Raw genomic sequence first — 23,878 nt, forward strand, 5'->3', positions numbered from 1 at the left:
TTAGACGAAACTTTGTGCATATGAATATTATTTCTAGAACGAGCATTATACTTATGTACTTCTGAATTCAGACAAAAAATGTTGGATAAATAAGAAGGACAAAAGCCATTTAAGCATTTAAAAACAGTCAAACATTTGTGAAAGTTCCATCTACTTCATGCAGTCTTGGGAAAATTTTTAAAAATCATTAAAAAACTATTGGACGTTTGAAGGTTACTAGAGGGTTTCATTGGGAAAGTAAAATGAAATTCGATATTTTCACCACTGTCCGCCAACAATCTACTTTTGTAAACATCCTCTCTTACTACGGTAAATCCCGTAAAAGCAGTTGTATCCATATTATTCCTTCATATTTCGTAGGACTATAAATTCATGCTGGATTAAAATGTTTATTATTGAGGTAAGTTTGTGCAAGAACGAGTTGAATTCAAATGCAATGTAAATAAGGTCTTTTTACCGTCGTGCTCGCCTTAACACCCAAGGCTCTGAAGAAAGAAACCCTTCGGTAACCTAAATGTTTTTTTATCCAGTGATATAAAAAATTTAATAGCCAAAAGGTGCAGAAAAGTAAAAATAGAAAAGAGTAGAGTAGGCAAAACAAAACTTATACATTTCTTTATTCATGCATCTGCTGTATTTTTATAATTCAAAAATATAGCTATTAAAAGAATTAGACGTTATCGTGAGATATGCCTACGTTTAGCACAATAGAACAGGAATAAGAGAGTCGCGACAGCTGGAACAAGAGTTGAGTAAGATATAAAAAAAAACAGGTCGATTTGAATCGAAATTCTTTCTTTTTATTAATTGACGAGGATTCCGTGATATTCACTTTTCGTGTCCTTCTAAATTCTGTAGGACTATAAATTCGTATTCAACTTAAATATATAACAATAAAGTACGTATATTTGAGCAATCTGAACAAGTTGAAGTCAAAATGCAACTAAGGAAATTTTGCCGCAGCGGTCGCCTTTTCGTCCTGTCTACTTTACCTCACGAAAGGGTAATTACAACGAAAGACTGCGTCGTTTCTTCACAAATGTTATGGGAAAAAATTTAGGTTTTAGAATTAAAACTGTAACCAGTTAGACTAAGAAAGTCCATATTGAATTTCAAAAGTAAAATTGAAAATTAGACAAGAGGTAGACTTACCTTGAAGGATAATTGTAATTCTATGAGCCATATGGAACATTATGACCTTATTATGCGTACTTTCTTGCGCATGCGCAAAGCCCACATTCCAAAGAAAACCATTGTTATACAAATAGCAAACAGGTATATAATGTGAACGCCGGACAGACCAGGCCTCTCCTTTTCTTATGTGCAGATTAAAACAAACAAGAACATTTGGTATCATAACACTAGTAGGGGTTGGGAAGTCATATATCATGCTCCGACCCGGGTGGGAAAATAAGGTCATAATGTTCCATATGGCTCATAGAATTACAATTATCCTTCAAGGTAAGTCTACCTCTTGTCTAATTTTCAATTCTCTTTCACCATACTACACATTATGCCCTTATTATGCGTGTTTAAAGACATGATGCCAAATGACATTAGTAAGAAGATGCAATCAAAATGTACTGGTCATAGTCTTTATTATTATGACAAGACAATAGCACCTACAGATTTGCTTGTAGTAACGATAGGTTTATTGTAAAACCTATTAAACGTGCTGGCAGCCGACCAGTCAGCTAGCTTCAAAATGTCTGAAATGGAGGCTCCTTTAAGTAGGGCTGCAGAACTAGCTGCGGAACGAAAACTATGAGCCTTATAGATTGATGTGTCTACAGAGGCTTGCTGAAGCACAGTCTTAAGCCAACGAGCTATGGTGCACGAGCGAACTGCCCTATGGGGCTTACAAAATGAAATAAATAACTGATTCACTGTACCCTCATCCAAAGTTCTTAGGGATTTAGTTTGAGCAATATAATGCAAGAGGTGTGCACGTGGGCACAAATTAATGTTTTCAGCAAAGCGTGGAATCTCGACCTTTGGAAAAGTCTTTCCTGGTCGAGATGTCTTAATACGGTCCTTTATTAGAAATACGATCTTGTCTTCATAGACCCACATGTTATCGAGGCTGAGCTTATGAAGTGACTGGCACCTTTGGGCAGTAACTAGAGCAATTAAGGCGGCCACCTTCAGGGTCAACTCTTTCAGCTTCAGACCAGAATAGGGAGATAGACGTTCGAGATACTCAGTCACCACACCGTCATCCCATGTATCCCTGTACTTGGGCTGAGGAGGTTTGGCCATAAACACACCTTTCATAAAGCGTGTCACTAGGAGGTCGGAGCCGAGCTTGCGACCACAAACAACTTCTAGGACTGTGGACACCGCTGACCTATAGGTATTCACAGTACTGTAAGCTTTGCCTTCGTTAAATACATCATTAAGGAAATCCAGAAAGGCTGTTACAGGTGCTTGAAATAAATCAAGCGACCTAGTACCGCACCAGCTACACCAGTAGTGCCAGGCTGCACTGTATTGCTTGCAGGTGCCCTGAGACCAAGACTGACAGATAACTTTGGCAGCGTCTTTTGAAATGCCTTGGTCAACGAGCTGTTGCCTGACACAGTCCAACCAGCCAGTTGAAGCTGATCTCGAAGAGGGTGGACTTGGTCGTTGTGACGCAGGATCAGCAGATTGGGCCACCTGGGCAGTAGAATTGGACGAGCTGTAGACATTTCCAGAAGACTTGGATACCATGACTGGGAAGGCCACACTGGGGTTACGAGTAACACACGTTGGACCTTGTCTCTCTTCAGTTGGATTAGAACTCTTGCAATAAGGCTAAAAGGAGGAAAGGCGTACGCATTAAAATCTTTCCAAACTAGAGAAACTGCGTCACATGCAAAAGCCGACGGATCTGGTGACCACGACACAAAACGACGCACTTTGGCGTTCAGGCGCGAGGCAAAAAGATCTATATCAGGATCGAACGTTGCCTGCGACAACCACTTAAACACAGTGGGATGGAGGCTCCATTCCGTTTTGTCATTAAAGTGGCGAGAGTTAAAGTCCGCAGTTTCGTTATGAATACCCGAAACATGGACGGCACTGAGCATTAGGTTTCTAGCTATGCACCATTCCCAGATAGTTCTTGATAGCTGGTTAATAGCGGTAGAGTGAATTCCACCCATGTTGTTAATATAATAAACGGCCGTTGTATTATCGATTTGGAACTGGACATGAGCATTGCGCAATTCTTTAGTGAAACATTTCAGAGCGAAAAACGCCGCTAAGGTTTCGAGATAATTAATGTGATGAGTGGTTTCGGTTAGAGACCACAAACCACCTGTGTTAAGTGTATTACAACACGCTCCCCAACCCACACCACTGGCGTCACATGCTATAGTGATATCGGGTGCGGATGCAATCAAGGCTAAACCGTTATGATCAGCAATGTTATGGATTACCCACTGTAGATCGTCGCGTGCTTGGACACTCAGTGGACATGGGTCTTCAAAAGAAGCGCCACGAGAAATAAGCTCAGATTTGCACATTTCGGTCGAGCGATAGAACAGTTTCATATACTTTACAGCTCGGAAAGCAGAAACTAAGAGACCCGAAACTTGGGCGACCTCGCGAACAGTAGGAGCGGAGTTCAATAAAAGCCGTTTACAATGAGAGACGATCTTTTCAATCTTACTCTCAGGAAGCAATATAGTCATGGATTCTGAATCGATAACAAACCCAAGAAAAGTTATTGTTTTCGAAGGGTTGAGCTGGGATTTAGCAATGTTTATGGTGTATCCCAAGCGTGTCAAAAATTCACACACTTCTTGCGAATGAATAGAGCATTGTTCTGCTGTTTTGCCGATCACCAAAGTGTCGTCAATATAGAATACAACCCTAATGCCTCGGAATCTCAAGGCTGCATAGACGGGTTTGAGAATTTTCGTTAATGTACGAGGGGCTAGTTTATACCCAAACGGGAGACATGAAAACTCATAAAGCGAATTTTCCCAAGTAAACCGTAAATATTTCCGGTCATTAGGATGAGTAGGAATACTAAAATAAGCATCTTTTAAGTCAATTGTTGCCATAAATTCGCCTGGTTGCAACAAATGCTTGACATAATCTATACTTTCCATCTTAAAATGGATAGTACGAACAAACTCATTGAGTGGTTTAAGATTTATGACTGGTCTAAGATCACCTGTCTTTTTGGGAACCAAGAATAAATTCGAGATAAACTCATCTGAAAGATGGTTCGTTTTAACGATCGCTCGTTTAGAGAGCAATTTTTCGACCTCAGAGGCAATTAAAGCGTGATCTGAGTCAGAAAGAGGTCGAGAGACCGGACGACGAAATTGCCGTGGTTTTGTCTCGAATTCAAGACGATAACCTTGAATAGATTGTAGAATCCAAGGGTCTGTGGTGATCTTAGACCATTCATGGACTTTATGAGCTAGATTACCAGCAAAAGGAGAAACACTTACATCATTTACTTGTGTTTCTGAGCAGCAGTGTCTGACTCTGTCGACTGTTGTTTTTTCTCGTAACGAGGCGTCGAGCGGTTGTGATTGAATCTGTTGTAATTGTTGTTGCGCCGGGCTGGGCCCGGCTTTGAGGACAAAAAATCCTTAGAGCCTTGTCCTTGACGATTGCGGTTTCTGTTTCCACCACTTGCTCGAGTATCAGGATTCTTGGTGATCTTGACGGTAATTCTGTTCGCCTTAGCAATATCGTCTACTTTCTTAGACAAGTCATCTCCGAAGAGATGAGTTGTAACTGGAGTAGAAGCGGAACATAAAGACTGGTAGTCTTTGCTGAGAGAAGCCTCGAGCAAATCTCGCCGCTTGAGTGATGTCTGAAAACCAGCATTCCCAATGAATGCAAGAGCATCAGAAAGGGCTCCAAGGAGCTCTTGTGGTTCAAGGAGTTCTTTCTCCTTCTTGGCCTTTATAGCTGATTCAGCCAAAGACACTAAAACTTGAGCAGTTTTAACAATCATCTTTTGTATTTCTTGGACGCCAAGGTCCACAGTTTGCTTTGTGTGGAAGCTCGTTCCACAAAGGTGAATTCACCCGTGGCACGCACAAGAGTTCGCAATTCTCAGGCGTGTGATATTTCTGAAGCAGAGGCTTCATCTTGTCTTCAATAGGTTTAGTAGTAAACGATTCGTTTACTCGTTTCGCCAAAGCTTCTTTGACTTTGGGACCTTTATTCTCTTGATCATCGAAGATAGAGGGCGGGAGTTCAGATTCGGCGTCGTCAGATAACATATCGCTTGCCAAATCGCCGAGTGAGGCACTCGGATCATAGCTCAGTCGAGCACGTTTAGGTGATGGTTCATCATCCTTAACGTCTTGAGATCTCTTTACGAGGTTAGACAAATCATCTATCGTCGACACAATGGAGTCTATTCCTAATCTCTGTTGTAGGAAGGACAGCGACTCTTCTGTAAACAGCTCGGTCGACAAAGATGGACCGTCATCTTGTAGAAGCGGCAAATCGTCAGGATTAACCGTATTATCTGCATGGAGAGACTCTTCGGTAGTCTTCGGCATTTTTCTTCAGGCAAATTTGCTGAGAAATATAAAGGCACAGGAACAAAGTCCCGTTAATAGTCAACTCGTTTTCAAAATTGTATCAAGTAAAACGAGCAAGGAACGTGAGCTTACCTTGTGCGCTGGCACAAAGAAAGGAGAGACCTGGTCTGTCCGGCGTTCACATCATATACCTGTTTGCTATTTGTATAACAATGGTTTTCTTTGGAATGTGGGCTTTGCGCATGCGCAAGAAAGTACGTATAATAAGGGCATAATGTGTAGTATGGTGAAAGAGAATTAGGATAGTGTCCTTCTCTGCGTGTCATACCTCTTGGGATCAAAACGCCCTTAGGGCTTTACGCCTTCTCTTCTAGAAGCTATCGCTTTATTAACTAATAATTATTCCACTATTGTTTCCTCCAAGTTCCAAGCTAATTGCATTTTCGACGCCAAGTCATGTCTTAGAATATTAAGCTTTTGATACGCAAAACCTCTTTTATCCAAATTATTCCTTCAAATTATGTAGCATTATCAATTCATGTTTGACTGAAATATTTTACCTTGAAGTAATTTTGAGCAGTGATAAGTTAAAGCAGACATTCAAATGAGTTAATTCTACCTCAACGCCGCCTTAATGCCCAAGGAAACAACGTACTTTCCCCCCCCCCCCCCCCCAACCACTCCCTCTTTTTTACTTTTTCCCTAATCAAAGGATGTTCAAAGCGGGAAGCTTTGAAGTCTTTTCTTAACAAACGATTGTGGGGACTTAATGGTTCGACTTATTTTTAGGTTGGTTTGCTCACAGTTTGGACCACCTGTCATGTAAATGTGGCGACACGAGGCTGAACATGCAAAGACAAATGTGTTTTTGTTCAGAAATGAAAAAAGGCAAATATCAAGACTATCAGGCTAAATATCAGACATAAAAAGAAATTATAATAACAACCCTATATTCAATAGTCAGGGCACCACTTAGACTTTTTTGACTGCTGGTGCATAAGAGTGCAAGAGATGTTCGTAGATGAGTCATTCTAGATCTTCTGTCATATTGAGTACGAGCATTGGACACACTGGTTAGAAAGCACAGGTCAGCAAAGGTAATCAGTGGAACATTCCGGCAATTCTACTTTTCACTTAATTATTGAATGAAGGTCGTTCAATTCGGACTCTTTTCCCAGTTTTAACATTTCTGGCAAATGATGCAAATCTACCCTTTTTCATTATAAAACTCTGTTTTTCGATTGTGTGAAAAAAGGTACCCTATTTCCTAAAAAATAAGGAAAAATCGATTATTCTTTTTAAAATGTTAGTGAAATAGAAAACTCCTACCTTTTTCGTCGTTTGTTTAGCTCAACACAAGGTACATCAATAGGGTATCCTTTTTCATTGAGTTTCAAGAAATTAAGGCATATGAAAATTACCTTCCGTTTTCTATGCACAGCTAATTTAGTTTGAAAAGTTTTAAATCAAAAGTCTGAGTAAAATACAATGCAACCTTCCATTTTTGACGTTTTTTTAAGCCGATTTGGCAAATAAAGGAATTGTCAACCGAAGCCTCTAGAAATCGAACAAAGGACCCCCCTTTTACTGACATAAATGTTGAACTCACTTGTTGACGAAACGCAGGCGAAAAAATTCAAAAACAAGAGATACTTTTTAGTTTAACATCTTTAATATTTTGATTCAGGCAAAATTTATTCTAACATTGTTGTAAATTACAACTTTCTACCAAATTTTGTGAGTTAAGCTTTGCAAAGACTTGATAAGCCTTTCTGTTTTTCGAAAGCACATTTACTTCCTCGATCATTAACTAATTTTTTGGTATTTATTTTCCATTCTTTTCGTGTCTTTTTTTTATTTCCTTTCTTCTTTGATTTCTTTTTTGTTCTTTTTTCCTTCCACTATAATCTTTCTCTCTCTCTCTCTCTCTTTAATACTTTGTACGCGTTTGAGTGCATATATGCTAGGAAAATAGTCTCATTTAATATTTCTCCATCCCAGATTCTCCATCACCAGATGACAAGCTAGAGGAAAGGGCAACAGGATGTTGGTGCAGAGGCTACGGCTGGGGAGATTACTGGTTTTTTAAAATTAGATGTCCTCATGGATACGGCTATAACTCACATTGCAAATCTTTTTTTGGAATCTGCTGCCTTAAATGAAAGGGTTAGATATCACCACCTTAAAATTCAACTTATAAATAAAAGAATTCCCTGAATTCTATTGTTAAATGTTAGATCTGGTTAATCAAACCTGATTAAAACATCTCAGTAATGAGAATATCGTGTATGTTTTCTGTCTGTTAGACTTTAACGTTATCGTTATAACTAAATATTGACCCATTCCACATTGAAGAAATGACACGTGATAATAAGACTAAAATGTATATGCCTTGGGTGAGTTCATACTTAAGAATATGTCGTATTTATTTGTGAAAATTACTTTTGGAGTTGTTTATGTTTATTTTTTGTAAACTTAGCCTATGACCTACATTGCAATTGAAAGCCCTAATAGCTCTGTCTGCTCTATGAAAACGATCAAAAAATCATGTTCACAAATTAAAGTTAGAGCTCCTATTGCACAATAGAATCGCGTATATCATGATAACCAAAGAATCTTTGTTCGTACAGGCCCAAGTACGCTAGGTCTAAATAACTGTTGGAGAGTGACATAGCTGAAGTGATCATCATCTGCTCTCCCAAAACTACAAGACCAAAACGGTTAGCAAAACAGACGGGGAATTTGCATAAGCATGCACGCATCCGCTGATCCATAACATCGTGATTGCAAGCGAGATACCTAGAGGTTCGGATTTTGGTTTAAAAACTGCTTGAACATCGGCGCAGGAATGCGCCCAAATGACGGTCGAATATCTGAAATCTGAAATCTTAGACCAACGTAGCACGCTCCAATTTTTTAAATATATTCACAGCCGATCAACGTAATTTCCTTTTATATTGGAATATGAAGCATGAGCTTTGAGTTAGAAATGTGATTTTTTTCTTATTCTATGCAGAAAACACAAAAAGCTAGAATTATATTTAGGCTCCGTCCACACTATGCCGGGCGATTCCGGAGCAATTCTTCACCGAAAACGGAAATTTTTGAATACGGTCTCTATCGAGGAACAATTTGAAAACGCCGGCTAGCTATATTAGTGTGAACGGAAAACATTTCGTATCCGGAAGTGTTCGAATATGATGACGTCATGATTGTCATGGGAACATGGCAGGAAGGCTAAAAATTCACCACAGGCTCAATTTCAGCTTTGATACGCATGCTCAAATGTGATATGAAAAGTTTGAACTTATCAGAATTTTTCATCTTATAGTTGTGAATATCTTGAATTCTAAAGGAAATTTGAAGTACAACAGTTTTCTTCTCACCTTGTGTTGAGTTCTTGAGGTCTTCTTTTGATGCCTTTTTTTCTTTGCATTTACATGTTTTGCAAAAGAAAGCCTCACTTTTAATAACTACAGGGACGGCGGAACCGGGAGGGGGGGCTTTAGTCCCCCCACTTTTCGTGAAATTTTATTACATTTTCACTAAACGAAACCCCACCTTGCCATACAATGTCACTATTGAGCCCCCCCAATCAAAAAACTGCTCCGCCGTCCTTGAACTAGTATTTCAGAAAACGTTAAACTATAGCTAAAGACATTCAAAGTATAAAACTGAACTTCTCTTTCTGAGCGACTCAAACACTACATGACTTAGGGCACGTACAGAAAGCCCATCCAATGCAGTTCTCGTTTGACACGCGCTGTCAACTTTAGTTTTTGCACTCGGTTAATAAGAACTATGCATTATATGGCAAGGTAATTACACGCGCTATGATTGGTCAATTTGCGGACCGAAAAATCAAACTTCGCAGCTTTTTCACTCTTTCCGAAATTGAAACTCATCGTACAATCTTGGAGAAATCCTTTCGTACATGCATCGAGGAAATTCATAAAACAATTCATGGTTTGAAAAGGTCTTCAGAACACGAAATTCCCAGCTTTTAATTCCCCCATGAGAGTAGAACAAAAAAAAAGGCTATGTAATTGAATACATAGATGACGTTCATGAAACTCACGTTTACAAACTGATGTTTATAATGTTTACTCGACCGAGGGCCTTATTGGCAGAAAATCGACTTCCTGCAGTCTTGAAAAAATAACAAAAACTAAATAAAAAGCTATTGGACGTTTGAAGGTTATTTCTGAAAATAGTCCATTAGAGGGTTTAATTGGGAGAGTAAAATGAAATCACAACTGTCCGCCGACAATCTACTTTAACAAACATTCTCTCTTACTATGATAAATTCCGCAAAAATACTTATATCCCCATTCTTCCTATATATTTTGTAGGACTATAAATTCATGCTCGATTACAATATTTATTATTGAGGTACGTCTGAGCAAGAACGAGTTGATTTTAAATGCAATGTTAACATCCAAGTTCGACAAAACGCACTTTCGCCCTTTTTTTACTCTTCCGCACAAAATAACATTTTCCTTTCAAGAGTCCATGCAAGAAAGTATTAACTTAAAAGCTGTTAGAACCATCTATTCACTTGCTTGAACGTGTTAACGCAGATATAATAAAAATATTGCATCTATTAAAACTTGATGAAAATGTTTACAATTGGTAACATTTAGGTCCAGAATCCCTGCAACCCTTCAAAAATCAATCCACGACTCTGAGGAAAGAAACACGTCAGTAACCTAAATGTTTTTAATCCAGTGATATAAAACAATTTAAGAGGATTAGCAATTCATATTCAAAAGTTAAAGAAGAGTAAAAATATAAAAGAGTAGAGTAGGCAAAACAAAACTTATACATTTCTTTATTCATGCATCTGCTGTATTTTTATAATTCAAAAATATAGCTATTAAAAGAATTAGACGTTATCGTGAGATATGCCTACGTTTAGCACAATAGAACAGGAATAAGAGAGTCGCGACAGCTGGAACAAGAGTTGAGTAAGATATAAAAAAAAACAGGTCGATTTGAATCGAAATTCTTTCTTTTTATTAATTGACGAGGATTCCGTGATATTCACTTTTCGTGTCCTTCTAAATTCTGTAGGACTATAAATTCGTATTCAACTTTTAAAAATATTTAACAATGAAATACGTATATGTCAGCAAGAACAAGTTGAAGTGAAAATGCAAATGAGGAAATTTTACCGCAGCGGTCGCCTTTTCGCCCCGTCTACTTTACCTCACTAAAGGGTAATTATAACGAAAGACTGCGTCGTTTCTTCACAAATGTTATAGGAATAAATTTATGTTTTAGAATTAAAACTGTAACAAGTTAGACTAAGAAAGTCCATATTGAATTTTAAAAAATAAAATTGGGATAGTTTCCTTCTCTGCGTGTTATACCTCTTGGGATCAAAACGCCCTTACGGCTTTACGCCATCTCTTCTAGAAGCTATCGCGTTATTAACCAATAATTATTTTAGAACTTTTTTTTCATTCTCATGCTGTTTAATGACAAGTTCGAAGCTAATGGCATTTTCGACGACAATTAATTGCTTATATTATTAAGCTTTTGATATTTAAAATATATGAAATATAAGAATGTGATGTGAATAAGCATTTAGAACAGCGATTTGCGCAAAAGTTCTTTTATCCAAATTATTCCTAAATTATGTAGTGCTATAAATTCATGTTTGATTGGAATATCTAACCCTGAAGTAATTTTGAGCAGTAATAAGTTAAATCTAAAGCATTCAAACGAGAGATGTCTGCCACGGCACCGCCTTAATACCCAAGGCCACAACACGTACTTTCCTCTCTCCCTCCATCCCTTTTTTTACCGGCCTTTTACCTTACCAAAGGATATTCAAAACGGGAAGCTGTGTCTTATCTTAACAAACTTTTATGGGGATGAATTTATTTTATAGAATTGAATTTCTAAGAAGAAAGTCCATATTGAACTTGAAATGTAAAATTAGGCTGGTGTCCTTCTCTGCTTGTCATACCTCTTGGGATCAGAACGCCCTTACGGATTTACGCCTTATCGTCTAGGTCTTCTAGAAGCTGCCGCATCATTAACCTTAGGGTTGGACTTTTTTTATTAAGTTGGTTTAATCACAGGTTTGAACCGTATGGGAATTGGACCACTTTTCCTGTATTTGTTGATACTTTCCTTAATGTCTCACAACACTTGAAAAGAAACTAGGATCAATGGCACTGCGTAGAAGCAAACACCATAATAGTAAATGTGGGAAACGAAGCCGAATCTGCTATTACAAAGACCAATGTTATTTTGTTCAGAAATCAAAAATAGGCAAACATCAAGACTATCAGGCTAAATATCAGACATCAATTCGATTTTTTTTTTTTTTTTTTTTTTTTTTTTTTTTTTTTTTTGATTGCTGGTGCATAAGAGCGCAAGAGATGTTCGTAGATGAGTCATTCTAGATCTTTTGTCACACCGAGGTACGAGAATTGGACACACTGTTTAGAAAGCACAGGTAAGTAACGGTGAGTACAAGATCTAGATCCAACAACATTTGCTTTTCAAGTTATTTCTTTAAAGCTAACTGCATGTGATATAACACAAAACATAACATAAAACAACCGTCCAAGTTTACAAACTGTTTCAATTCCTCAAACTACTTCAAATTACACATTCCCAGCCTTAGTGACAAAGTCCTTTTCTTGAACTGCAGTTTGTTTTGTTAATTGCAGAAGAAAGAGAAGCTATGTATCATAACCGCTTTCTTTGCTTGGTTATTGTTGCTGTTCTGGCTACAGTTGCAGTAGCCTATCGTGAGGAAGGTGAGTTACGTTTTAAGAAGAAGGATATTTATTATTAAATTATCTCGCGTTAAATATCTTAAGTACTTCTATTGCGCAGTTTCCTTTGGATCAATACATTTTTCTGTAAATGACCTATCCAGAAGCTGCTTTAGACGCAATCATAATGATAGATACAAGAGTAATGAAATGGGAGTTTCAATTATTACAATGAAAATAGTATTTACGATGAAAATGAGCAAGAAAAATGGATCTGAACAAACGAGTTTTTAGAGCAGATTGGAATGAACTTAAAGTGCGTAGAGTGAATTCCATAGTTCAGTAGTAGAGACAGCAAAACATTGTCCATCATAGGATTTCAAACAGTATGTAATAGACTTTCTTTAGTAATAGTTGATTAGACGAACGGAGAACCTATGATAATAATAATATTTTAATAATATCTTATTTATATTTATTTCCTAAAATGTCCAAAAGCGCTTTACAAACAAATAATAATTAATAATAATAATTAAAGTGTATATGACACGAAAACATTCCATCATTTAAAATGTATAGTTTGTTAGTAATAATAAATATATCGTAACAACATTTGTTTCAAAAGCTTATTTCTTGAGATATTTGCGAAAGTTAATCCCAATTTGTGACGTCATTTTGTTGACACGTACTCTAGATTCAGTAGTAATGCACTAAATATAAATTGTAATTCATATAAATTAACAACAAAAGACATATTTTAGTCAGCTTCATTTGATAGCTTACGTAGTACTCTTCCAATGTTGGGAAATTGAAAAGTGTACTACTTGAAATTAAGATTCTATATTCAAACATATTTCATGTATTTGCAACTAAATCTGGAGACTTGTAAACAAAATGACGTCACAACTCGTGCTAAAATTTTTTGAATTTCTAGAGAAATACGTTTTTGGAACAAATTTAACCGTGATATTCTTATTAATGCCAATAAACTACACATTCTTAACATTAAAATTTTTTGGTGTCATATACACTTTAATAATAACAATATCTGTAATATCAAAATCAAAAAAAAAAGTAATCTAAAAGTCAATAAGATTAACGAATGATTAATGAAAAGCTTTGCGAAATAAGTATGTTTTGAGATATATCTTGAAAATATTTAAAGATGTACTACATTTAATTTGCAGTGGCAAGGCATTCCAAAGCATTGGAGCAGAAATAGAAAAAGCGCGGTATCCATAAGACTTTAGATTATAATTTGAAACCTTGAGTAACCTCTTAGAACCAGATCTCAAACAGCGTTGAGGAGCATAAGGCTCAAGTAAATCGCAGAGATACTTTGGCGCAGTACCATGGATAACTTTATACGTAAAAAGAAGAATTTTAAATTCGATACGCTGCTCAATCGGCAACCAATGCAGCTGTACTAAAATGGGTGTGATATGCTGAGATTTGCGTGATAAGGTAACCAGCCTGGCATCAGTGTTTTGTACATACTGCAGCCTCTGCAAAAGATGCTTCGGTAAACCAAAAAGTAAGGCATTACAATTATGTAACTTATTTGTAATGAAAGCGTGAATTAATATCTTAGTGGTTTCAAAACTTAAAAATGTCCTAATGCGTGAAATGTTTCTAATAAAATAAAAAGCAGATTTACAAATCTGAGTTATATGACTGTCCAGAGATAAGGTATTATCGTAAATAACGCCAATGTTTCTTGCACTCTCTGAAGGAGTGACAGAGGAACTAGCCACTTGCACTGCATGTACTAACTTTTTTTTCATGAATAAGAATGCAGCCTATACACCCATTAAACGACTACTAGCCATGAAGTGCTTAAAGTTATTTTCTCTTTAGTTAGAAATTATAGCTTAGCTAATCCGCGTAATTTGAATGTCTGATTCGCTTCCAAAGCCTATACTCTATTTAGAGATATGGCCGCTTGTTCGGTTTGACAGTTCACAAGAATGTTTCTAACTTCAAAAGTCTGAGTAAAATATAAAGAAACCTTGTATTTTTGACGTTTCTTTAAGCCGATGTGACAAATAAAGGAATAACCAGCTTAAGCCCCCAGAAATCGACCGAAAAGACCCGCCTTTTACTGATTGAAATGATGAAAACTGATTGACAAAGAATAAACGAATCACCGGCCGAAGCCTCTTTAAATTGACCGAAAAGACTCCCCTTTTACTGACATAATTGATGAAAACTTAAACTCACTAGTTGACGAAGCGCAGGCGAAAAAATTCAAGAGCAAGAGATTCAGGCAACAAGACACAAAAGATAATTAATTGCTGACATTGTTGTAAATTACAACTGTCTATCAAATTTTGTGAGTTAAGCTTCGCAAAGACTTGATAAGCCTTTCTTTTTTTCCAAAACACATTTACGCCCTCGATCATTAACTCAATTGTTTAATATTTATTTTATATTCTTTTGGTTCCTTTTTTCTATTTCCTTTCTTCTTTGTTTTCTTTTGTTCTTATTTCCTTCCACTACAATCTTTTTTTATTCCTCTTTAATACTCTGTACGCGTTTGCGTGCTTGCTAGAAAAATCGTCTCATGTAATATTTCTCCATCCCAGATTCTTCATCACCAGATGGCAAGCTAGAGGAAAGGGCAATACCATGTTTGTGCGAAAGCCGGTGGGAAGATTACTGGTTTTTTAGATTTGGTTGTCCTGATGGATACGGGTATTTCAAACATTGCAACACAGCTGGAGGAATCTGCTGCGTTGTATATAAGGGCTAGACATCACAACCTTTAAACTCAACATATAAAGAAAAGAATTCCCTGAATTCTATTGTTGAATGTTAGTTCTAGTTAATCAAAGCTGATTAAAACATCTCAGTAATGAAAATATCGTGTATGTTTTCTGTCTGATAGACTTTAACGTTATCGTTATAGCTAAATATTGACCCATTCCACATTGAAGAAATGACATGTGATAATAAGACTAACAAGTTTTGACACGGGAAAACTTTGAATGAAGTAGAAGACTATTTGGGATTTAGTCATTGTAAGACAGAAGAAAGTCTGTGGATTCGGTTTGAACATTTCTTTACGGTCAAATTGAACTAGCATAAACGAGTCTTGGTAGCAAACCCCAAAGCAAGCCTCCGTCTCTCTGAGAACCAGTTTTATGGTGGCTCCATTGGCTCAAAAACACCACACAAAACATTATTGAACAGAAGATTCTCCATCTACAGAAAAAGTTTGGCCTCCAAAATTTACCTCAGAATACTTTGCGAGCAGAGTCTCCTTTACCTTCCCCCGAGTGAGAGAAAGGAAAGAAGACTCTTTCCTTTCTCTCACTCGGGGGAAGGGTAAGGAGACTTTGCTCGCGGGGTACCCTGAGAATAAGAATATTACGAAAAACGTATCTCTTTCCCTACGCTTCTTAGTAAATTTGCCTGCCCCCCCCCCCCCCCTACCCCAAATATGGCGTCGGAAACCGTGAAAGGAACTATAAATAAACTAATATAAAACTCGTGTGAGTACTCTTTTATGTAAATTATGACGCAGTAAATTCCTCGTCCACCCACTCGTTGAAGGTTTCGGCATGAAAATCCCTTTTTCATAAAAATATTCGACTAGAAATAGATACGTTTAAGTAACCAAAACAAAAATCATTACTTTAGTTAATGCAATAACATATAACTCGTGCGGGTACTGTTACTAAAACAAGGAACGGCCTGAAACCATCTAAAACGACCTAAAACGGCCTGAAACGGCCTGAAACGACCTGAAACCATCTTGAAACCACCTGGAACCAGCCAAAACATTGAATCTCCATCGAATTTGTCGTCCAGTTTGTGTATTTTATTGACTTTTATCGATCGATCGAGTGTTTGTTTTCCTTGGAAGGGATGTACTTATCCATTCTCTACTAATGGTTTCCTGTACCTATATATAGATTAACTTCCCCTTATATAGTTTAATGAACTTAAAAACTTGCAGGCAACATGGCTGAATTACGTTAAGCAGGGACTTATCCAGGATTTGTCATGGGGTGCGTGGGGGCGTGGGGGGGGGGGGGGGCGTGGGGGTCACAACATACCAAATTGTCACTATGACATCATATCACATAATGCATCAACGGTCAGATGATTTATCTTTGGCTAGTGCCAGAAAATCGACTTCCTGCAGTCTTGAAAAAATAACAAAAACTAAATAAAAAGCTATTGGACGTTTGAAGGTTATTTCTGAAAATAGCCCATTAGAGGGTTTAATTGGGAAAGTAAAATGAAATCACAACTGTGCGCCGACAATCTACTTTAACAAACATTCTCTCTTACTATGATAAATTCCGCAAAAATACTTATATCCCCATTCTTCCTATATATTTTGTAGGACTATAAATTCATGCTCGATTACAATATTTATTATTGAGGTACGTCTGAGCAAGAACGAGTTGATTTTAAATGCAATGTTAACATCCAAGTTCGACAAAACGCACTTTCGCCCTTTTTTTACTCTTCCGCACAAAATAACATTTTCCTTTCAAGAGTCCATGCAAGAAAGTATTAACTTAAAAGCTGTTAGAACCATCTATTCACTTGCTTGAACGTGTTAACGCAGATATAATAAAAATATTGCATCTATTAAAACTTGATGAAAATGTTTACAATTGGTAATATTTAGATCCAGAATCCCTGCAACTCTTCAAAAATGAATCCACGACTCTGAAGGAAGAAACACATCGGTAACCTAAACGGTTTTTGTGTCTACTGCATATTAATAAGCAGTAGACACTATGCCATCGATCGAGTTTACCCTGATATACTTCATATCATATTTAATTTAACTAGCGATAAATATAGTTAAATGACATACGATAGAACTGACATAAAGTTCATCCCGGTGTAAGGGTTGTAAACTTTCGGATAAACTTTCGGATCCCACGTGCACAGTGAGCAGCGCATGGCGAGGATAGCCGATGTTATCCGAAGTCCCGCGTACTGGCTGGTGAACTTGGTTGCTGTGTTTGCGACTGATCGATTTTAATCGAAAGGATTTCTTTTTATTAATTTACGAGGATTCCGTGATATTCCCTTTTCGTGTCCTTCTCAATTCTGTAGGACTATAAATTTGCATTCAACTTAAATAGTTAACAATGAAATACGTATATTTGAGCAAGAACAAATTGAAGTCAAAATGCAAATGAGGAAATTTTACCGCAGCGGTCGCCTTTTCGCCCTGTCTACTTTACCACACGAAAGGGTAATTACAACAAAAGACTGCGTCGTTTCTTCACAAATGTTATGGGAATAAATTTATGTTTTAGAATTAAAACTGTAACAAGTTAGACTCAGAAAATCCATATTGAACTTCAAAAATAAAATTAGGATAGTGTCCTTCTCTGCGTGTTATACCTCTTGGGATAAAAACGCCCATACGGCTTTACGCCTTGTCGTCTAGAAGCTATCGCGTTATTAACCATGTGGTTCGACTTTTTTTTAACTTGGTTTAATCACAGTTTGGACCACCTGTCATGTAAATGTGTCGACACGAGGCCGAATCTGCTATTACAAAGACCAATGTTATTTTGTTCAGAAATGAAAAAAGGCAATTATAATAACAACACTATATTCAATAATCAGCGCACCGCTTCGATTTTTTCTTTTTTTCTTTTCTTTTCTTTTTTCTTTCTTTCTTTTCTTTTCTTTTTTTTTTTTTTTTTTTTTTTTTTTTTTTTTTTTTTTTTTTTTTTTTTTTTTTGACTGCTGGTGCATAAGAAGGCAAGAGGTGTTCGTAGATGAGTCATTCTATATCTTCTGTCACATCGAGTACGAAGTGGACACACTGGTTAGAAAGTACAGGTAAGCAACGGTGAGTACAAGATCTAGATCCAGCAACATTTGCTTTTCAAGTGCGACATTGCTGGATAGTCTAGTAACTCGTTCAGATCGTACTTTAAGCCATTTCTATAAAACTAACTGTAATATAACACAAAACATAACATAAAACAACAGTCCAAGTTTACAATTCTTCAAATTACTTCAAATTACAAATTCCCAGCCTGAGTGACTAAGTACTTTTCTTGAACTGCAGTTTGTTTTGTTAATTGCAGAAGAAAGAGAAGCTATGTATCATAACCGCTTTCTTTGCTTGGTTATTGTTGCTGTTCTGGCTACAGTTGCAGTAGCCTATCGTGAGGAAGGTGAGTTACGTTTTAAGAACAAGGATATTTATTGTTAAATTATCTCGCTTTAAATATCTTAAATACTTCTGTTGCGCAGTTTCCATTGGATCAATACATATTTTTGTAAATGACCTATCCAGAATCTGCTTTAGACGCAATCATAATGATAGATACGAGAGTAATGAAATGGGAGTTTCAATTAATACAATGAAAATAATATTTACGATGAGATTTAGCAAGAAAAACGGATCTGAGCTAATTAGTTTTTTAGAGCAGATTGAAATAAACTTAAAGTTTGTATGAATTCCATAGTTCAGGAGCAGAGGCAGCAAAACATTGTCCATCATAGGATTTCAAATAGTATGTAAATGACTTTCTTTGGTAATAGTTGATTAGACGAACGGATAACCTATGAATCACTTTCATTTCATGAATAAGAGTGCGACCTATACACCCATTAAACGACTACTAGCCATGTAACTCTTAAAGTTTTTAACTCTTTAGTTTTAGGTTATAGGTTGCTACTCCGCGCGCTCTGATTGGCTGATTCACCCCCAAAACCTATGCTCTGTATAACCTGTAGAGATATGGCCGATTTTTTGACTGACAGCTCACAAGAATGTTCTCTACTACATTTTAACTTTAAAAGTCTGAGTAAAATATAAAGAAACCTTCAAGCAAAGGAGTTTAGTCCATAGAACTAGCTCATACAATATAGTAAATGCCATGCCCGCCCCATAACAAAAGCATTAAAAAAATCACGTTAACAAAATTCATAACTCAACAATAGGATCGCGTATACACTGATAACCAGAACATTCTTTGTTCGTACAAGCCCAAGTATACTAGGTCTAAATAACTGCTGGAGAGTAACATAGCTGAAGTGATCATCACCTGCTCTCCCAAAACTACAAGTCCAAAACGGTTAGCAAAACAGACGGGAAATTTGCATAAGCGCGTATCCGCTGATTCATAACATTGTGATTGCAGGCGAGAGATCTAGAGGTTGTCAAAGTCCTGTATTAATTCGGATTTTGCTTTAAAAACTTTTTGAACATCGGCGCAGGAATGCGCCAAAATGACGGTCGAATATGTGAAATCTGAAATCTTAGACCAACGTAGCACGCTCCAATTTTTTAATATATTCACAGCCGATCAACGACGTTTCCCATATCAAACAATAAGTGTCAAAGCTCCCTTTCCCGGTCTTATAAAAGGAACTGTGGAAAAGCTTGTTTTTATCGTATTTCTTGGAGTTTTTTCTTGTTTTTCGTCTTCGCCAAGCTCGTGAATGTCTCTCAGCCGTTTCGCCAGCCGACGAGCACACGCTTGTTCGCCATCTTTGACTTCAGGGTAAAGACCCGCAATCCAAATATGGAATTATATGATTCCATTAATGGAGTGACCTTTCTGAACTCCAACTTTGACACTAATGTTAGGAGCAAAACTTGATATGTATTAAATTGGAATATGAAGCACGAATTTTGAGATAGAAATGTGATTTTGTTTTCCATATTTAAAAAAAGAAAACACTAAAGCAAAACTTATATTATTCTCAGATCACACATTTCAGATATCGGACCGTCAAGGTTTCCTTTTTTGAAATAGGTGTACACTTTGCGAGTCAGTGTTTGTATATTCACAATGGTATTGTTGGAGTTAGATGATTCACTATGTCTTAGCTGCTCTTGCAGTTAGTTGACTATGCCTATTTTTACTATTGCATTACGCTTGGAAGTGTCTTGAAAATGCCGTTAATCTTATCAAATTAGATGTCCGATTTTACATGCATACCAAGGATTTGTGTCTACGGTTCTTTTAAAAACACTGAATTTTTAAAGTCCTATCACGTATTATTAGCCATCCTGAGGTCAAGAGAAAAGCTGCGTCGAAGTTGAGGGAAAAACTGCAATGTATTTTGGGACTGTTGTAGGGAATATATTTCCTAAGATGGCGTCTATCCGATTGCCCCCTAAAACACCCCTAAAATGCATTGCAAGCAAACTCGACCTAGTTTTTTCTCAAACTTGGAATGGATAATATGCTATTGTTTTAGATCAGGTGACAGCTTAACTGTAATAGGCGTAACACATAAGAAAACATCCGTATTGTACGAACGAAACAATGAATCACAATTAAAACAAACAGACTGGTTTTCATATCACCATACACATTCCCTTCTGATACTTCTGTCAGGGAAAAAAAACAATAATCAAAGTACAAATAAAAGCACGTGCAAAGCTGTTTCGAATTGTGGTTTGACTGGTGACTTATGGCTTGTATTTTGGTACCACAAATAAAGAAAAACGTCTGTATCAATAGATGACATGTAATAAACTTTGTTCGAATTCGAGTGTTCATACCATTATTGTAATTTAGCTTGTCAAACCTTATGTTGGATCCAAGTATTCCGGTATCACTCTACAAAACTCTTGAATTGTCAAGAATTTCCTATGTAGTCTGGGTTTTCGCTTTTTATTCAAATAAGTTTGCGGTGAAGTTGCTGTTTCAAAATGTAGAAAAAGAAACAAAGCAAACGATACGACAAAGGCTCTTGATCAAAAAGGTTAATGTCTTTTATGTTCTATTTGATCATTAGTTATTTCATTCTACGTATTAGTATTGTTTATTTGATAAATATTTTTTTTATTTGAGATTATTTCGTGATATTGCATTTTGTTTTAAATATTATTCTACTTTCACGCTATATTATTAGTATTTGTTAATTTATTCTCATATTTAGCGTTTTCGTTTTCTTTATTGTCTCATGAGTTTATTTACTGGATGAATTTCTTCCTTACCTCCTAACGACATACACCGAATCTTGCCTTTTTGTATCATAGATTAAAGAGGATGGATTCTTTTCCGCTGACCTTCCGCCTTATTTTTACTGTTTTCTTTCTTCTATCGTGTGTGAACTTGTCAGGTATGTTGAAGTTAGAAACAAAAGTAATTCATCATTAAACTAGCTCCCGATAGACCTTTGGTTTTGGATTGCCTAATAGACCACACTTTCTTACAAATTTAGAAACCAAAATGACACCTGATCTTATTATCACCTTCATTTATAAAACACTTCAAACAGTTGCTTTTTAACAGGCTTCCCTTGACCGGAAGAGTCTTTTAGAAGGCAATATTTCGCATAGAGCAAATGTCTTCATGTAAAGATGTCTGCATCTTTGTAGGACAATACTTGATGTTCTCGGCCAAAGAAAAAAAAAAACTGTGATATTTCTGCATTCTGTTCTTTTCAATTGGTTGTGTTCCTTAACTTATATAATTGTGTTACAATCCAAAAAAGCTCATGTATTTTAATAGACTTCCCGCGCAAATTAAGCTTCGCCACTGAAAAGAATGCGACATGCAGTTGAACAGTTTTAGTCAAAATTCGAGCCATTTTATATAGTTAAGTTGCTGTATAAAAACGACCGGAGAAAATCAAAGACAAATTATTATGCGTGTCTAAATAGTTTTTATTACAATCTACTCGCGCACGACTTTTCGTAGGCAGCGATAATGTGATATTATTATAAATAAATTGCTACCCAGAGCTTATGTAACATTTGGATCTGATGTGAAAGTTGACATTTCGCAAAAAACGCTTACCATAAAAATCATGCGAAATCAAATCCTTTATTTATTTTTCTAATACAATTATTGTGTCCAACAGATGGTATCAAGTGGATTTCAAAACCTTCGAATCAAAAGTTTGGACATGTTGGATCTACTGTTCACATCACCTGGCATTATGATTGCAACCAGAAATTTGTTGTATCTACACTTATTTACGACAATAGACAGATAGCCCAACGACCCCAAACTACACAGAAATATATTTTGATAATGAATAATATGGATGCTCATTTCTCTGTTATTGGTGGATCGAATGTAACAATTATCATCCCTGATGTTGATAAGGACAGAAGTGGATCATATTGCTGTGAGGTTACTTGTATTGGTGAACCATCAGAAAAGTCATGCACGATGCTCTTCGTATATGGTGAGTAACGCACCCAGACCGCTGTATGGAATAAATAAGTTTATCCTACTGTCCGATTTCAATAAACATGATACCTGAAAGTCAAATAAGAAAACAAATAATGCCGTCAACATTACAATCAAATATTGGGTTGTAAGCTCATTATTTCTGCCAAGTAAACATAACGCAGGCAAAAGCAGCTGTTAAAAAATGCATAATTTATCTTATAATGTGAGAAAATTTTAAGTACGTTGAATATAAGATATTTGATCATGAACATGATATCTTCAATCGCAATCAAATTCAAGCGTACAATCCGAATTGACATCAAAAATCAAAGTAATAACATTTCTCCCACATTGCATATACTCATCATTGAATTCATCATTTCTATCATTTCCTTGAAGCTTCAAGGCAATAATTTGTCCGAAAGGTAGGAGAAAAATAAAATGTTAAAAGTAGTCGAACATGCCTTAATCAATCCGGGCCTCGATTCTTGCATTGGTATGTTTGCCGCAATCGGAACCTGGCTTGATGAAAAATTTTCACCAATTTTTCTAAACCTGACTTTCACACGCTCTGCCAGCAAGAGCAAAATCTCACATTCATTCTCTCTCTATTTCTATGTGTAGCTTTGCCTCGTATCAACTATCTGACCTCGCACCTTTATGGAAAACAAGGAGATTCAATAACATTAAGATGTAATGCCTCTGGACATCCAGCACCTCATATTTCATGGATACACAAGGATACCCACAGAAAAATAGCTAATTCTAGTGTGACGTCATTCAACATCACTGGTAAAGCATCAGGAGGAAAGTACTGCTGTCACGTGTCAAACGATTTTGGGGAAGAGACCAACTGCACCGTCCCTTGAAATAATAGGTAAAACGGCTTACATAAACGTACATAAATATACAACTCTACCAATCCCTATGTAGTCAACGTTCGATATTCTGATTTAGCCATCATCAAGCACAAAATAACCTGAGTCAACGCTCCAGCGAAACAGAAAAACAATTACGATGATTTTTTTTTCCCCTGGACCCTCGACTCGAGTTGTTTTGTGCTTGACAACTTTATCAGAAATATCGAAATTTGGATATTACACTTGACTAGTATGAGCAAGACCTATGTTTATTGTCTTTTTTTTATTTATTTATTGTAGCTTTGCCTCGCATCTTTTATCTAACCTCAAACCTTTATGGCAAACAAGGAGATTCAATAACACTAAGATGTATTGCTTCTGGAGATCCAGCACCTCGTGTTACATGGATACACAGAGATACGAACACAATAATAGCTAATTCCAGTGTGACGTCATTCAACATCACTGGTAAAGAATCAGGGGGAAAGTACTGCTGTCACGTGTCAAACGGTTTTGGGGAGGAGACTAATTGTACGTCCCTTAAATGAGGTATGGTTGGCTTCTAGTCAGGATAAAACCAAATGCTTATCACAATAAAACTTGTACAGAGGACGGGTTTTTAAATTCCTTTACACCTTAATTTCATCAAT

The 23,878-nt window shown here is 36.6% G+C and overlaps 2 protein-coding genes across 3 annotated transcripts; both read left to right on the forward strand.

The window, feature by feature from the left end:
• Positions 1-11,867: 11,867 nt before the first annotated feature.
• Positions 11,868-15,096, forward strand: LOC148905608 (pi/alpha-stichotoxin-Hmg5b-like). The gene is made up of 3 exons (XM_089040474.1): positions 11,868-11,970; positions 12,188-12,277; positions 14,821-15,096. The coding sequence occupies exons 1-3, from the start codon at positions 11,904-11,906 to the stop codon at positions 14,985-14,987; spliced, it is 324 nt and encodes a 107-aa protein (XP_088896600.1). The 5' UTR covers positions 11,868-11,903; the 3' UTR covers positions 14,988-15,096.
• A 5,768-nt stretch (positions 15,097-20,864) lies between these two features.
• On the forward strand, positions 20,865-23,762 carry LOC148905609 (lachesin-like). 2 transcript variants are annotated; one of them, XM_089040407.1, is made up of 5 exons: positions 20,865-20,947; positions 21,225-21,307; positions 22,052-22,381; positions 22,993-23,245; positions 23,529-23,762. In XM_089040407.1, exons 2-4 carry the CDS (start codon positions 21,235-21,237, stop codon positions 23,235-23,237), a joined length of 648 nt encoding a protein of 215 aa, XP_088896533.1. In that variant the 5' UTR covers positions 20,865-20,947; positions 21,225-21,234; the 3' UTR covers positions 23,238-23,245; positions 23,529-23,762. The 2 variants fall into 2 exon arrangements, with proteins under 2 accessions (XP_088896533.1, XP_088896532.1); XM_089040406.1 differs by lacking the exon at positions 20,865-20,947 and having other exon boundaries at positions 21,139-21,307.
• The last annotated feature ends 116 nt before the right edge of the window (positions 23,763-23,878 follow it).

This window comes from Actinia tenebrosa, unplaced genomic scaffold (assembly GCF_029948245.1).
Source record: "Actinia tenebrosa isolate PJP-AT-01 unplaced genomic scaffold, QUT_ActTen_1.0 PGA_scaffold7__59_contigs__length_16204524, whole genome shotgun sequence".
In the NCBI taxonomy this organism is placed as follows: domain Eukaryota; kingdom Metazoa; phylum Cnidaria; class Anthozoa; order Actiniaria; family Actiniidae; genus Actinia; species Actinia tenebrosa.

What these genes read in the sequence shown, in the direction of transcription:
- LOC148905609 (XM_089040407.1), top strand. Translation starts at nt 21,235, where the DNA reads ATGGATTCTTTTCCGCTGACCTTCCGCCTTATTTTTACTGTTTTCTTT. An exon ending in ATCGTGTGTGAACTTGTCAG is followed by an intron (nt 21,308 to 22,051) that starts GTATGTTGAAGT and finishes TGTGTCCAACAG; the next exon opens with ATGGTATCAAGTGGATTTCA. An exon ending in CACGATGCTCTTCGTATATG is followed by an intron (nt 22,382 to 22,992) that starts GTGAGTAACGCA and finishes TTCTATGTGTAG; the next exon opens with CTTTGCCTCGTATCAACTAT.
- LOC148905608 (XM_089040474.1), top strand. Translation starts at nt 11,904, where the DNA reads ATGAGTCATTCTAGATCTTTTGTCACACCGAGGTACGAGAATTGGACA. An exon ending in ACACTGTTTAGAAAGCACAG is followed by an intron (nt 11,971 to 12,187) that starts GTAAGTAACGGT and finishes TGTTAATTGCAG; the next exon opens with AAGAAAGAGAAGCTATGTAT. An exon ending in AGTAGCCTATCGTGAGGAAG is followed by an intron (nt 12,278 to 14,820) that starts GTGAGTTACGTT and finishes TCTCCATCCCAG; the next exon opens with ATTCTTCATCACCAGATGGC.